The sequence below is a fragment of the Solanum lycopersicum genome, chromosome 7 (assembly GCF_036512215.1).
Source record: "Solanum lycopersicum chromosome 7, SLM_r2.1".
NCBI classification, from domain to species: Eukaryota; Viridiplantae; Streptophyta; class Magnoliopsida; order Solanales; family Solanaceae; genus Solanum; species Solanum lycopersicum.
Genome location: NC_090806.1, coordinates 64296757 through 64310220, shown reverse-complemented (window position 1 = coordinate 64310220; position 13464 = coordinate 64296757). Strand labels below are relative to the sequence as shown.

The following is a 13464-nucleotide window of genomic DNA, read 5'->3' as shown; positions in this document are numbered from 1 at the left end:
CAAACAATAAAAAGAAAAGTTCTAAAAATTATTTAAGTAAATTTTAAAAATTATTTGAGCGATTATTAAGATATTTTTTTAATTTATATAAATAACTTATAGTTATTCAATGTAAAAAGATAATTGTATTTTATTATATATAATAGGAAAGATTCCTTCAACTTAATAAACTCAGTCATTTGTTCCAATACATTACATTGGTTCCTCTTCTTGAAAATCTTATTGATAAATAATAATCTTTTAGTAGTTTAATTTAGAGTTTTAAAATATCAAACTAAATTACTACGTAGAATTAAAAACTTAAATTTTGCAAATGTTATGACTTTATAATTATGTAAAGAACTTTTCTAAATATTAATTGTACTTCATATATAATGATATTTTTCTGGTGGTTATAAAAAAACTTTTGCTAAAAACAAACTACAATTATTTTCTAGTAATTATAAGAAGATTTTTGATGAAAAAATTAAAATTAATCGTAAATTAATATTGAAATTTAAAACATAATGATCAGGAAAATTCAATGCATTTTTATATATTTCAATATACAAGAAAGTTACACAAAAATTATATTAAAAAGAGTAGGAACGAAATTTGATGCTATAAAATTAACCTTTACTATAATTTTATTTATCATTACCAAAAGATTATTTTTTTAGATTTTAATCTGATTTGTTCGATTAAGTGAGTAAATTAAATTATCACCTTTAAGCTTTCTTCACTTGTTTGAATGTTCCTTTATTTCCATGCATTGAAACACACTTATCACCTTTCATTTCTCTATTCTTTAGAACATAATCAATAAAAAAAAAATCATTACTTCATAGCTCTGTATGAATAGTACTATTCATGAATCGATATTTCATCGTTAAAATGTAAGAGAATTACAATTAGTTGTCTATTACAGTCTATCGTTAGCGTTAGTTGATTGGGTTGAGTTTAACTCGTAAAAAATTTAATTTGTCCTGCCCCACCCTGTCCTTTCCACGCCAAGATCGCGCCACGTCGCCTCCCAAGGACGAATAACTCATCTCGACCCTCCATCTCTCTTCCCGCTCGAGTCGTCCTTCCGCTTTTGAAGAGATTTTCGAATTTGAAATTCGAAAGGGGCCATCGTCGATCCCGCCCAAACTCGAAAACCCTATTTGTTTTCTTCTATTTAAACCCCCAGACCCTTCAATAAGGGGGTTGGACGTTTCTTTGACAAAAATTGGCAGAAATTTTAACATAGAGAAGGTTGAAAAATTGAGAGTTCGGAGAAGTTCCAGCCAGTGATTATAGGGATTTTCAGAAGAGATTTTCTTCCGTGTTTTCTGTTACGAAGAAGAATATTGTTGAGGACTATAAGATTTTTTCTTGTGTATATTCTTCAGAAAGAGAACGTTTCAAATTTCTTGGAAACTAGTGTGAATTCGTATTTTTTGAGCGAGCGAGAAGAAGAAGGAGTGTTCCATCGTCAGGTTTCGTGGGCTGAATCGCTTCCGCTGCTCGTTTCCGTCCCAATTTCGCTGCTTAGAAGAAGGTAATGTTTTTTTTCTCTCTCTCTCTTTTTCTCTTTACTCGCCTTTTGTTCAATGTTGGATGAAATATGATGTTTGTTATGGGTTCCCCTGCTTTGACACTGTTTCTGTTGCTTACTCGTCTGGGTTATACTCCTCCTCGATTGATCGTTGTTTCGGCTTTGTCTGAACTGCTTGTGGTCAGCATGAACCGCGGCTTCGCTTTTGATTCAAATGTTTGTTTTACTCTCTTACCATCCGCGCTTGTTGGTCCATCTGTAGCTTTTTCTTAGTTCGACTTCTTTAAGAAATTCCATGGCATCGGTTTCTGCTTACTGGTATTGGCATGTTGATTATATTTTTGCCTCATTTGTTTGATTTAGTACTTGTTTCATGGCTTTCTTTGCCTAATTAATGTTTTGGGATTGATCGGAAAAGCTAAAACCTTACCTCACTGTCCATTGACTTCATGGGTTTTGATAAATTTTTGGCTTGTTTTCCTTCCTGGCTGTTTGTTCCGTGTTATAATATTTCGGTTCTAGCATGACATCGGTATCTTATTGATGGTATATTTGAGTTAGGTTATGGTTTTACTTCAAGTATTTTGTTTGCTTCCAAGTTATTAAGTGTATCGCTTTCGAGATGGGTCGTATTTTAGGATTGCATTAGTCTTTTTTCATGAAATTTGATAAAGTAGCCGTAACTCATTGTTGGGACTACAATGCTACCTTAATCTACTTGGCATTTGATATCAATACTTGTCTTGAAGCTAGTGATAGTCCAAGTTGTCGGGGTTTCGATAAGATGATTTCGTGCTAGCTTTTAGTTCATTAGTCTTGCTCAAGTTTGTCGACTGTTTTCTTCAGCAAATGCCTTCATTCGATTTTCTCATTTTTATTCTTGAAAGGAAGTGCCTGCCGTCCTTGATCTGTGTGGATATATGACTTGTTTGGAGTTAGTTTGCCATGGTTGATGCCATTGTTTTGCTCCCTGTGCATGAGGCATACTAGAGGGCTCACTGTGGATATTTTATCTTTGTTCAGATTTGGCTAATGACCATTAATTGCTTAAAGTCAAATTTCCTTGTATCGGGTTTAACTTTGCATAATAGCCTCTAAGGTATTAAAAATAGTGGCATAATTTAAGAACATGACATTTTATCTGTATTAAGTCAATGGGTGATCACTTATACATTATGCTTTTCTTTTATGCATGAGTACAATTTGTAATTTCATTTTAGGATCATATGGGATTGTTTGTGTAACGATCCGTTTAGTCGTTTTGAGCAGCAGACTTTATTTCTGGAAAAACTGGCAAAAGCGACGGACCCCACGACGGACCGTCATGGGCACGACGGACCGTCGCAGAGTCGCGTTTCAAAACACTTAGAAAATCTGAAATTGGGTACTAAAAATCGACTCTCTGAACTTTGTGACGGAATGGCAGGACGGACCGTCACAGACCCTTGGTGGAAATTTGGGTCTCTGAACTCTGCGACGGCCTGCAAGACGGACTGTCGCAGGCACGACGGCTCGTCACAGGTTGCGCAAATCCCAGGCAGAATCGGATTTCCTTACACGTTTTAAGGGACGTTTGGGACTATTCTTTTCTTAATTATAGATTTCGTGGGTTTATATTAATAACTCAAATTCTTGGGGGTTAAAAGAGGTAACCCTAAGTTAATTAGTGGGATATTATTGCCATCCTTTATTCTTAATTATATGTTAATTTGGGGTAAAAGAAAGAGGGTTTTGAATAAGAAAAGAGAAAGGAAAAGTGAGAGATAGATTGATCGATTGAGAGAGAAAGAGTCGAACGAGGAAGAAGAATATCAAAGCTTGGGAGATTGCTTGTTGATTCCAATTCTTCGGTGGAGGTAGGTTATGGTTTTCATGCTTTCGTAGTGAACTCTTAATAGAGAATGATATGTATTGGTAGTATTGTAAACCCTATTATATGCTTAATTGTATGTTTGCATGAATATGATTATGTGATTGTGATAAGATAAGCATGATGAAAATATTGAATCCCAAATCTTGAAAAGAAACTTTAATATACATTATTAATGATGATGCCTTGGTATAGAAGAAGGCTTGATGAATTAAAGTAATGGGATTGAGGATGCCTTGGTATAGAGAAGGCTTGATGATTTACAGAATGATATTAGTGGATCGGAGTGTCACGTACCGACACATGTAGGGGATCGGGTGTCACGAACCGACACGTAGAATTAGAGGATCGGGTGTCACGAACCGACACGTAGATTTAAGGGATCGGAGTGTCACGTACCGACACAAGAGGAATAATGAATATGAGGGAGCGGAGTGTCACGTACCGACACAAGAGAAATAAAGATAATGAATCTTGAAAGATGTTAATATACTCAATCTAACGAACATGATTCCCAAATGAGTATGGTATTGGGGCTTGAGTCCTCATGTGTGAACTTGACGGTAATTGTTAATGATATAGTATTTGTTGTTGCTACATGTTGAGTATCATAGTTGATTTTATGATATTACTCGGTATATATTGATTTCTATTTTGAGTTGGCCGATGATATCTACTCAGTATCCGTGTTTTGTACTGACCCCTACTTTTATGTTTTCTTCTTGTTTATTTGTGGAGTACAGCAAACGTGCCATCGTCTTCAACTCAACAGTAATTCAAGCCAGTCTTACTATATCGGAAATTCAGGGTGAGCTAATGCTTCTAGCTTGGACTGGATCTTCTTCTTCAAGTCTTGATGCCTTGAACTTCCGGCATGGACTAGCTTCTTATGTATTTTTAGCTTTTAGAATACTCTTAGTTTAGTCATTTGATTGTAGATGTTCTTGTGATGATGACTTCCAGATTTTGGGGATGATAATAATAGTTTTGAATTGTTTTTATTAATGAGTTTAAGTCTTCCGCATTACTTTCTGTTGATATACGTTGAAATGTTAAGGTTTAGATTGGTTGGTTCGCTCACATAGGAGGGTAAGTGTGGGTGCCAGTCGCAACCCGGTTTGGGTCGTGACAGTTTGTTATTCTACATCGTTCTTGGATTAAAAGATATGTATTTTCCATTAAGTTAGTTTGTTTTCTTGCATATGTGTCAGTTGGATTATATATTAATTCCTTTCATTTGCTTTGTGGCATGTAAAATCTGCTTGAGTTCTCTATGAACTCTCCCTCTTTGCATTTCGAGAGAGTCGTAATCGTCGAGTAAAGCCACGACACGGCAAGAAGAATTCGAAATCCCATGAAGATTGAAGAAAGTCAGAGAATGGATCAGAAGACTTTTTTTTTTATGTTTATTTTTGTATTTTATTTGTAATGGGCATAAGCCCTTATTGTTTTTACTTTGTATGTTTAGATTAGGACAGGTAAAAATGGGTTAAAAACCCAAAAGCAGGTGGGTCCAAGTTTCGGTCAAGGCGAACAGAACCCGAAAACTTGGACCCAAATCTCTCTCTCTCTCTCCCTCTTTCTTTATTATTTGCTTACGCCTTTTTACTCGCATGTCGTTAGTCTAGGGTTAGAAAACTCCAACCCCATCGAACGTCTTTTGTTTTATCAAACTCAAATTAAAAATTTGAAACTTTGAAAGATAGATGTTTAAGTTTGGAAATCGCTTAGAGTTAAAGTTTTTAACTTCAATAAAATATTTTTAAAAAAATTGGAGAATTCGCTTAAGTAAGTTTCTAATAAAGTTCTCTAAACAAAAGATTCGCGATAAGTTAAAAAAATAAACAAAAATAGTCAAATAAGTTAATCGCCGGAAAACCGTAAGTTAGCGGAGCGTCTTAGGTGCTTTTTTCGAAACCTTCCTAAGACGCTAATAGAAATCCCGAAACCCTTCAAAAACATTTCAAAACAATTTTTTCTGTTTAAGTTGTTTAGAGACAAGTTTTCTTAATTTTCCTTAAAAATTAAGTGGCGACTCCGAAACAGTCGAAAATACTTTAAAAATAAAACAAACTCTTTTCGAAAATCAATTTTTCGATAAAACAGTAGATTTCAATCTTGATATTTCGACTGTCGACGTGTCTGATAAAGTTATTTTCACATATTTAGTTATGAGTGAAAATAATAAAAGTTCCTCGTGATCCTATTCTTTCTTGAACCTCACAATTATAGTAAGCTTATTGCGCACCTTTCTCTTATCCAACATATCAGGATTATTTTCTTCACATATATTCAGAAGATTTTTTTTTTTTTTTTACAGATTTCATAATTCCATAATGCTTTCAATGACTATATTAACAAATATATATTTGATAATTACATATTTGCAGTATTCTAAAACATAAAAATTGTATCCAATAATAAATTGCTTCCTTCTGCGCTCAAACATCAATACCTCTAAAATGATGAAATATAGAACACACACTTAATACATGATGATATCTATTTAGTATTATGATTTATGACTAGGTAGCTATTTTTCTCTAAATTAAATTCAACATTTAATTGTATTCAAAATTTACTACAAGGCAACAAATAGTGGAATACAATTCTTACTTTCTCTATGAATTTTAATCACTTGTCGAACGGTTCAGTACATTTTAGAAATCTTATGGCTATATCACTATATTATCACTATTTGCACAAACTTGCTAGAATACAAAATAAGGTCTGCATTTAAAAAAACAATAACTTTCAAACTAAATAAAACATCACTTTCACAGGATTAAAATTAAAAGAGAACAACTATGAAACTAAAAAGAATCAAACACTTTTCAAACATTCTGCATCATTGATCGGTTATAAAACATTCAAATAATATCAAACGATACAAAAATTTCACCAATTCAAAATAATCAACATAATTAACATAAACAAAAATACTAGATGCTGAAATTTCTTGAAATTAATGAATTTTAATCGTCAATTTGAAAATATCTGTTTGAATAATATGTCAAACTCAATTAGAAGAAACTATGAATATTATTAATTGAATGATTCGGAAGACAAAACTTTTTTTGGCAATTTTTTTTTCTGGAATTCTCAATAACAGAGTAAAGAAAACACTCCAAAGAAAAAATGACATGATCTGTATGTAACTGATTTATATTCAAAATCGCTTTGTCCTTTTATTAACATTTTTTTGTTTCATAATTTTTTCTATTTCGTTTTTAATTATTTGTATTCTTTCGAATTAATACAAATGAAATAAATACATAGCTCATCTTTTAATAAATTAAAATATTATCATTATTAATAAATAGTAAAACTATTGCCAAAAAGTCCCACTAAAAGCAACAATATTGTTATTTTGAGAATTTTCCTGCTTTAAGAAGGTAATGGTCGACTCTTGGGCCCAAAAACTTTGTTTATACATATAACTACTATTATTTGTGTATATAGTTTATAGTTTTTAAAAAAAATTATTATATAATGAGAGAGATTCTTTCAAGTTAATAAAATAATAGTCATTTGTTGTAATATAACACATTGGTTTTTCTTCTAAAAACATTATTGATGGATAATAAGACGTAGATAGTTTAATTGAAAGTTCTAAAATATCAAATAAAATTTTAATATCACATAATTAAATGCTTAAAAAATTGAATGAAAAATTCATTTCATCGTAATGCTATGACTTTATAAGTGAGTAATGAAATTTCTAAATATTAATTGTACTAATTATTACCAATATTTAGAAATGAGAGTTGGGCGTACTAATAGGGGTACTTTTTGAAATTATCGTATTTTTCGTAGGCATTTCAGTATTTCTATATGTATTTCGTATAAGGTTGTTATTGATAAACAAGTCAATGTTGAAATTGCAAGGATTATTCAAAATTTAGATTATAAAATAAGTTACTACTCATAATTTTAAAAAATACAATATATTGTAATTAACTTAATTTTAGTGTTGCTTAAATCTTGTACAATTTGATTAAATATGTATTATTAAATGCTCTATTTTACATAGAGTATTCTCCCTTCGTTTTTGTATAAATCATTACCTACTTGGTAATTTAATGTAAAAGACCTCTTATATTTAGCCAAATTATATAATATAGAGTTCATAATTTTGTTAAAGAACCAAAATTATTGAGAAAGAAAATGATGATAATGCCAAATAAGTAGAGAAGTTGATACATTAATAAACTACTAAGCAATATATAAAAACAAATTTATAAATTTCACTTTAAATTATCACAATGAAATATAATCTTATAACATTAATTGAATCAACATAAATTAAGTACAAATTCGAAGGCAATATGCCTCATCAATTTCAACTAATTAAGGCATCCTCTCATGCCTAAAAATCAATTTTTTGTTTCTATATTTCACTTGAAACACTCACTAACCAATCTTATTTTGTTGACTATTATCAAATGACAATTTCAAGTCAAACAAATTCCTAAACACAAAATCACCTTACAATTAAAAATCATTCGCCACGATCAAACCTCTCTATAACAACATCATCTGTTCAAATATGTTTTGACTGTTACAACGAGATGTTGTTATAGAAGACAGAGAATATGATCGTATTTTCGTCTTCAACTAATGAGTGATGTATAGAGAAGAAGGTTCCAAGTATCAGGCAATCCAGGGAGACACCAATGACTACAATCTAAAGTGTTGTGATCACTATAAGAAGTTGGATGTGCATCTTTTCTATATTGAGAAAGTGTTGTAATGTCCAATAAATGAACTGATTTTTTAATTCTACTTAGTACTTTGTTAACCACAATGGCTGCTTGAGTTGTTCCTCCTGGATACCTTATCCCAAAAAATGGTTGTTTCTCATTCTTGCATGATTTTGTTGGATCATTCCAATCTTTTCCCCTAATAATTTCACAATAATAAGTGCATGTTAAAAAAAAAAAAACAAACTTATGTAAGCATATAACTCGTTCAACTGACAGACATTTAACCTACTCAATTCAAGAAATCTAAAATCTCGATTAATCTAGAATATATATATAGTTTTTGTTCGATATCTTACCATAATAAAGTAAAAATAAAATGAAATAATAGGTAAAAGAAAATAAATAGGTAAGAGTTTGATGAAGTGGTCAATATTCCATTGTTTAGCTAATCTTTACCTAAATCTATCTCCACCTAATTAATATTTGTGTAGTTAATGGCATAGTCTAATATTTTTTCTAAACTTATTTTAATTTGTTCAAATTTTCATCTCAATATGCAAATTTGACATCCACCAAAATGTAATCATTGCTATTCAGAGAAGTTGGAAAATGTTTAGAATAAATCACAAACTGAAATGATTTGAAAAAGAAGTAATTACTTACTCGTAATGAGTTGGTGAAATTCCTTGAAAGAAGACTTTGGTTTTAGATGAGTCAATATTTCGATCGATCCATTTTGCCCAAGTGTACATCCCTTTGTAATAAGCTATCAAACGGTTCATATCTTTGAATACTTTATTACCTTCTTGCATATAATCCCACCTGCAATAATAAAAGAAATTATTTTATTTTATTTTATATCTTCAAACATCCCGAGTCAAACTTTTTTATCGATATTAAAAAATTAGATAAGCTAAATTGATTAACATGTCGTCAACTGGTTTCGGCCTCTTGTGCCGGATCTAATTGATGGATTAGGCTTGTGGAACTAGCTCAGATCATTTGAGTCGAGTCATAAGCTATGAACACATTCAAATATATATTTATTTAATTAAAAATACGCGAATAAAATAAGAGAAGATCATACGGTTGAGAACTTTTGGTGTGGGTCCACCAATGCCAGCTGTTGAAAATCAAGACGTCCATTCCTCTCCAAGCATTTCCACTAATTATAGAGTCCAACTTTAGAATAGTTCCAACATTTTCTCTCACCATGTCTACTAAGTAAGGAGTCCGGTACAATAATAATCTTACTTCATAGTCCTATATTACATATCAGAGTTCGATAAATATTTAACGATGAGTAAAGATACAACGAAAATAACATATTTATATAGTTTCATCAAGTGAATCGGGGAAAAATAAACAAATTTGATTTATAAATCATTTTTTTTTGATCGATAGACTATTGACTCAGGATAAAAGCAGTCAGTAATGGAAATCAAAGAAACAATAGGTAATAGCATATCAATACTACAAAAAAACAATATTGTAATCAGACTACACAAAATAACATACAAAAGCAAAAATTGAAGAACAAGAAACAAGAGTAATACTACGAATTAGAATGGACAACACTATTTACTATCGTTCTATGTTAATTTATGTTCTTTACACCTTTTTTATTTAAAATTACATCTTTGATAAGCTATAATTATGCCATGTCCTCGTTGAGCGGATGTACTAATGACAAATTTAAAGGATCAAAACTACAAAAGGGACATTGCACATGTGAATATCTTTTTCATAATGGAGAAAGTGTGATGTTTTTTCAAAGAAAAGCAAAGTTATTTCTTATAATTAAAAAAAAAACAATGCAATTTAATTAAATACTTACCATAAGTAGTAAAGAAGTGGTCCAAGTATATGTTGTTGGCCATATAAAAACTTTAAGACATTAGAGAAGATAAAAAGTATGAAGTAAGTAATGAATGGGCTACCAAACTTACATATTGTATTGGTCTCCTAATTACTTCTTTTTCTAAAACAACAACTCCATTGAAGTGTCTACCCACAAATATAACAAATAGGTATGGCCTCATTAGCATAACTTTGATTCATATATATATATATATATATACACACACACTCCATATTATTAATCAATTTTAACTTGTTATAGTATGAAATAATTTGATTGCATAAGTATTTTTTTTGGAATAGGTGTTTGACAAGACATGCAATTTAGAATCTAGATATTACGAAAGTGAATTCGTGTTTGACTTTCTATTTTAGTTCTTTTGGAAATGTGTTCTCGATATAATTTTATAACTTTCACTTATAAAACATTAAAAGACAGTTTGATACATTCTAATACTTTATATATCTTTAACTTAAAACCGCATAATTGACAAGTGTTTTTTACTTGGGATAATGCACAAGTACCCCCTCAACCTATACTCGAAATCTCAGAGACACACTTATAGTATACTAATGTCCTATTACTCCCCTGAACTTATTTTTTAAATAATTTTCTTTCCCTTTTCAGCCTACGTGACACTATCTTGTGGGTCCAATGATGGTTGACATTTTTTTCAAACTAGTGCCACATAGGCTGAAAGGGGTATAAAACTACTAATAAAATAAGTTCAGAGGTTAATAGGACCTTAGCATAGTATAAGCGTGTCTCTGGGATTTCGGGCATAGGTTGAGGGGGTACTTGGGCATTATCCCTTTTTACTTTCTTAAACTCTGTATCAAATGATCCCGACTCATAAAACAAATTTCTGAAAATGTCTTCGCTCATAAAAATAGAAAAAAACAAGTTTAACAATTAACATTTCACACTAATTGTCTCATATACTAGAATAAATCAATAATAATATTTTTCTTGTACCAAATCACCCTTAATTACGACGTGATCTCCGGCAAAATTGATGACAAATCTATATGCTTATAATATAATTTTCAAAAAGAAAATTGTGTTCAAATTTAGCCATGATTGTCGTGTGTTCTTTTTCCAATATTTTTCAATTCCAACTTTAGAAATATTTGACGATTAAAAACATTCAAAGAAGTGTGGAAAACGCAAAAAAAAAAATTACAATTTATATTCCAATAAATAAAAAATCAATTCTCATTATTGTTCCGTTTTTTTTAAAAACATTTTTTGCATTTTTTTTACTTATTTACTACTAAATACTAAAAATATAAGTAAAATTTATTATTTTCCTCTCCTCTGTGTGGAAGAAAAAAAAAGGCAATAAATATATGGAGCGGCCTCCACATTGTTGTCTTTATTATGCCAAACAGCAAATAAAAGTGAAACTTGAAATTTGAAACACGCTGCACGCTTTATTTATTTTTTCACAATTATTATGATTATTGTAACCTCTTTAAAGTTAGAAATTTTTTTTTTTTAAAAAAAAACATATTTCTAGTAATTCAATTTCAATGTTTAACACAGCAATTTATCAAAACCAAAAATTCCTAATTTTAATAAAATAAAATTTAGCCGAAAAAAAACATATTTCCTAGTAATTAAAGCATGCATTATTATAACACCTATAGAAGACAGAAGTAATGACTATGGAGTGTATTTGGTATTAAAAACGTTATTTTTAAACGTTTAATAAGTAATAAAAATATTATTTAAAAATATTTATATGTAATTTATGAAAATATTATTAAGTGAATGAGGTCAGGATAAAATAATCAAGAAGCGATGGTGATTTTAAAATGCCACATATTAATAAAAATAACTTATTTCCCTTATTTCGAAGAAATTTTTTTTCTGATTCTTAAGTTAATGCTTATTTTTTCAAAAAACTAATGACTTGATCAAATCAAATATAATATTTCAGATATACTTTTTATATTTTTCTCCACACCTTCTTTTATATATATATAAATATCCCTTCCATAAAAGCCTACATAAAGACTAGACAAGACAAGCATGTCTTAAATAAAGCTACTCCAACATTTTCGCCAATCTTTTATTTTTTTCAAAAAAGAGCGGATTTAAAAATTTAAATACGAAAAAAAAAAACAAATCATATATTAAAAAATCATCCATCTATACGGTATAACTTTTTAACGAGGTTAATTTCTACGCATAATTCTAACTCCGGCCCTTACAATGAGACTGAGAAAAGATACTAGGTAATAATAACATGTAATTTCATAATCAAAATATAAAACAAAGTAAATATAGTTAATTATTATATTCATAATTATTTTCGATAAATTCTGTATTAAGAAAAAAGGTTATTAAAAATTAAGACTTACCAGAAATACAATTTCAGCAATTCCTTGTTTCCTTATAACAGCAGTTTTAGCATTTGGTACCCATGAATGAATCATACAAGCTAATGATTCCCACATATTCAAACTCAATGAATCACCCACAAACATTATATTCTTCCCCCTATATTTCTCCAAAAAAAACAACCCATTAAACCTGCAAATAAAAAATAAAATAAAAAATTTAGTATTTCAAACACTTAACGACAACCTAACTTTGTTCAGACTCTTCAAAAATGCTAGCGCACATATTGTCAGATCCTCCAAATAATGCACCAATAACATTTCTGAAGAGTCGAAGCGAGTAAAAACTGAAAAAAAAAGATTCTCTTGTAACAAACCTTGGCAGGTTACAAGAAAAAGGCTGCCATCTGTATTTAAGGTACAAATTATCAGGTCTTTTGTACTTTTGACAGTTGAATTCGTTGTCAATAAAAGGACAATTTGAAAAATCATAGAGTGGATATGAAGAATCATAAACCCATTTGCCTCTGTAAATATTACAACTACTTTTAATTTCATTTATCGAGTTACTGGTGCTGGTGCTGGTGATGGTGGTGTTCGAAAAATAATACTCTGTGTTTGCTTTTGTTTTTACTGAGAAAAGCAAAAATAGTGAGAGAAATAGGAACACCATGTTTTCAATTTGGTGTTGAAACTTGAAATTCAAATGAAAGTGGAAATACAGTGTGTACATATATATATATAAAGAGAGGGAGTGGGGTGGGTGGGGTTGGGTAGAACAGGGGAAAGAAGAAAGCAAGCACATGGTGAAAGCTAATTAGTATTATTTCGACGTTTTAATTCGTTCGTATTACTTTTTTTTTTTTAAGTTTGTTAAAAAGAATATTTATTTATGATAATCTGTTAATGTTTTTTATTAACTTGATATAATACTTGAGAAAGTTTTTACGAAATCTAATTTTATTAACGATGTTTTGAAATTTTGAATCTAACGCTGTTTTGTATAGTTATTTAATACTTTTTTCGTCTGAATTATTTGTCATGGTTTTTATTTTTAGTCAACTTATAAAAAATTTTAATTAATATTTTAAGATGTAATTTTTTCATCATATTAATATGCAAAAAATTTAATTTATAGTACTTTTCATGTAGTTTTAGGATAT

At 30.0% G+C, this 13464-nt stretch overlaps 1 protein-coding gene and 1 long non-coding RNA gene across 2 annotated transcripts; one reads left to right on the top strand and one right to left on the bottom strand.

Annotated features, from left to right (window-relative positions):
• Window positions 1-1024: 1024 nt before the first annotated feature.
• LOC138337144 (uncharacterized) lies at window positions 1025-4388 on the top strand. Its single transcript, XR_011210570.1, has 2 exons — window positions 1025-1522; window positions 4133-4388. It is a non-coding gene; the product is annotated as an uncharacterized lncRNA (long non-coding RNA).
• Window positions 4389-7646: 3258 nt separating this feature from the next.
• Window positions 7647-13131, bottom strand: LOC101259954 (protein trichome birefringence-like 39). Its single transcript, XM_004243358.5, has 5 exons — window positions 12679-13131; window positions 12323-12494; window positions 9183-9358; window positions 8759-8917; window positions 7647-8291 (listed from the first exon to the last, which is right to left on the bottom strand). The coding sequence occupies exons 1-5, from the start codon at window positions 13104-13106 to the stop codon at window positions 8003-8005; spliced, it is 1224 nt and encodes a 407-aa protein (XP_004243406.2). The 5' UTR covers window positions 13107-13131; the 3' UTR covers window positions 7647-8002.
• Between the last annotated feature and the right edge of the window lie 333 nt (window positions 13132-13464).

Coding starts and splice junctions, on each gene's coding strand:
- LOC101259954 (XM_004243358.5), bottom strand. CDS start 13,106: ATGTGCTTGCTTTCTTCTTTCCCCTGTTCTACCCAACCCCACCCACCC. Junction 12,495..12,678: donor TTTTCTTGTAACCTGCCAAG/GTTTGTTACAAG, acceptor TTTTATTTGCAG/GTTTAATGGGTTGTTTTTTT. Junction 8,918..9,182: donor CACACCAAAAGTTCTCAACC/GTATGATCTTCT, acceptor TTATTATTGCAG/GTGGGATTATATGCAAGAAG.